At 38.6% G+C, this 2,182-nt stretch overlaps 1 protein-coding gene across 1 annotated transcript in view; it reads right to left on the bottom strand.

The window, feature by feature from the left end:
- SARC_04340 (hypothetical protein) overlaps positions 1-806 on the bottom strand; it is a gene marked incomplete at both ends in the record, with an annotated part of 8,156 nt that extends 7,350 nt beyond the window's left edge. The window contains one exon of the mRNA XM_014301826.1: positions 516-806. Coding sequence (XP_014157301.1) covers positions 516-806 — 291 coding nt within the window. The remainder of the gene's footprint in view (positions 1-515) is intronic.
- Between the last annotated feature and the right edge of the window lie 1,376 nt (positions 807-2,182).

The following is a 2,182-nucleotide window of genomic DNA, read 5'->3' as shown; positions in this document are numbered from 1 at the left end:
GTGTGTGTGTGTGTGTGCGTGTGTGTGTGTGTGCGTGTGTGTGCGCGCGTGTGTGTGTGTGTGTGTGTGTGTGTGTGTGTGTATCTACGTGTGTATGTGTGTGAAGACGCATAAATAATCCATTCATATTAATGTACACATACATATATATGTAGATACAAAGTGTGTACACATATGTATAGAGATTTAACATAAAGCGCTCCACTGATGACGATTTTCCTGTGCAACACGATAGGTTCCGTATTCAATTACGTATCGACGCTTTAAGCATATAAATTACTCTTAGCCTGAGCAACAGTAAACTGTGAAATGGCCTATTAAATACTCATATGCGCGTATGGATACTTGTGCATGTGTATTCGTGTACTCTTATCACATAAGATGAGGTGTTGGAACAAGAGCAGACGAATCCGTTAATACTCACGGGGCTATGAAATACATTTGATTGCAATAGTTGATCCAATTACCCATTCCCAAATTGGTTCAAACAGTGCTAATATACAAATCCCACATACCTCGCGTGAGAAGAGACTATCAAACGAGTTCTTCAGCACATCCTTGGTCCATCTCATCGCAGCCTTGGGTTTCGATGCGCGTCTCTGCACCCCATTCTCGTCTATAGATACATTACTTCCTGATCTCAGGGGTGCTCCAGGTGATGCCTCTGCTGTACTTCCACTAGATACTCTAGATGGATTGCTTGCGCCTGAGCGTGACCTCCGCCAACCACGCCCACTGCTAGGCCGAGAGGTCGTCCTACTGGACGCCGGCGAAGTATTGCTATTTTCATTGGAGGTAGTCGCCATTATATGATACAGATATGACTAATATTTATAAACGCGTATGTACATATATAATATCACGCTAGCTACCTCAACATAGCCCGGTCGACGAATTTTTAAATACTTGCACAATAGGTACAACTCCTAACCATTCCTTGTGTAAAAACGACTGAGCTTTGCCACAATATAGGCTATCGAGATCTTTCGATAGCGCTTATATATAAACATAGGATACTTCACAGCACGAATGTGTCGTAGTGCAAATATTAGTCCTCACAAGAGAATACAGCAAGAAGTAGCGTAGGTGTATGTATCCTCATACATGTATTTACCTATATAATATCTCATTGAACAGTCCACAACTCCACATTTGTGTGCTGTAGAGTATTTTAGCTAAAACTCTCGCCAAACCCAAAATGACACTAAACTAGTGACGAGAATCACTTTTATTGGTATATTAATTACAAAAGAATGTTAGTCTATTTATAGATTCATCACTAGACTGGTTCATAAAAAGATCGGATAAAATCTAAACCCAAACTCAAACTCTATTGGCCTATTTTAAATACGCAGATTTTCATATCAGGTTCCAAGGCCGAAACTCAAAACTACAAACTCCATATAAGATTCATATGCGCGATTGCTTGCGAAACCCAGTCCTCTCTACATAGCAGTCAACCGACAATATGTTTCGACTTTTACGGGCAAATAGAGAATTCAGAATCGTCCATCTGCATTATCTCCCTTTCTCAACAACAGTGAGTGCTGCGAACGGTTGAGTGCTAGGTTGTTGGCTTGCACACACTCTGAACGATAACACTGCTGCTTGGTTTCTTCTTCTGAATTGACTGAGTATTTTCTTCGGTATTATACCAGAGTCCAGAATCAAACAACTACAAAGGCAATATGTAGGGACTCATCTATATATCGCCGCGATTGAGTGTGTAGTTTGTACATATGTACGAAGCGATGTTGATTTTGCCCAAAGAAATCAATTTTTGTATTGGTTCGCTGCTCCAGGAATCCAATGCGATTGACCCCAATAAATGCTCGTATGTCTGTTACTTATTTTTGTTATGGAGACTGTTGTGTTTGTACATTTTATCCACGAGTGGTATTTTAAGGAAGGCTTAGCCCAAACATGAACAAAAACATATACATATCCATGCACATATACATACACATATACATAAACTTATGCTTATACTTATACTTATACTTATACTTATACTTCAACGTATACACATACGTGTACGTACACGTATAAATATACACAAACATATACATATTAATACGAATATTCATATATATATATACATCTTGTTATACATATACGTATAGATCTATATGTACATGAACAAAAACAATGTACTTGTACATCTACATATATATTTGCATAT

The sequence above is a fragment of the Sphaeroforma arctica genome (genome assembly GCF_001186125.1).
Source record: "Sphaeroforma arctica JP610 unplaced genomic scaffold supercont1.240, whole genome shotgun sequence".
Lineage (NCBI taxonomy): Eukaryota > Ichthyosporea > Ichthyophonida > Sphaeroforma > Sphaeroforma arctica.
Note: the sequence above shows the minus strand (reverse complement) of the source record. Positions and strands in the feature narration are given on the sequence as shown.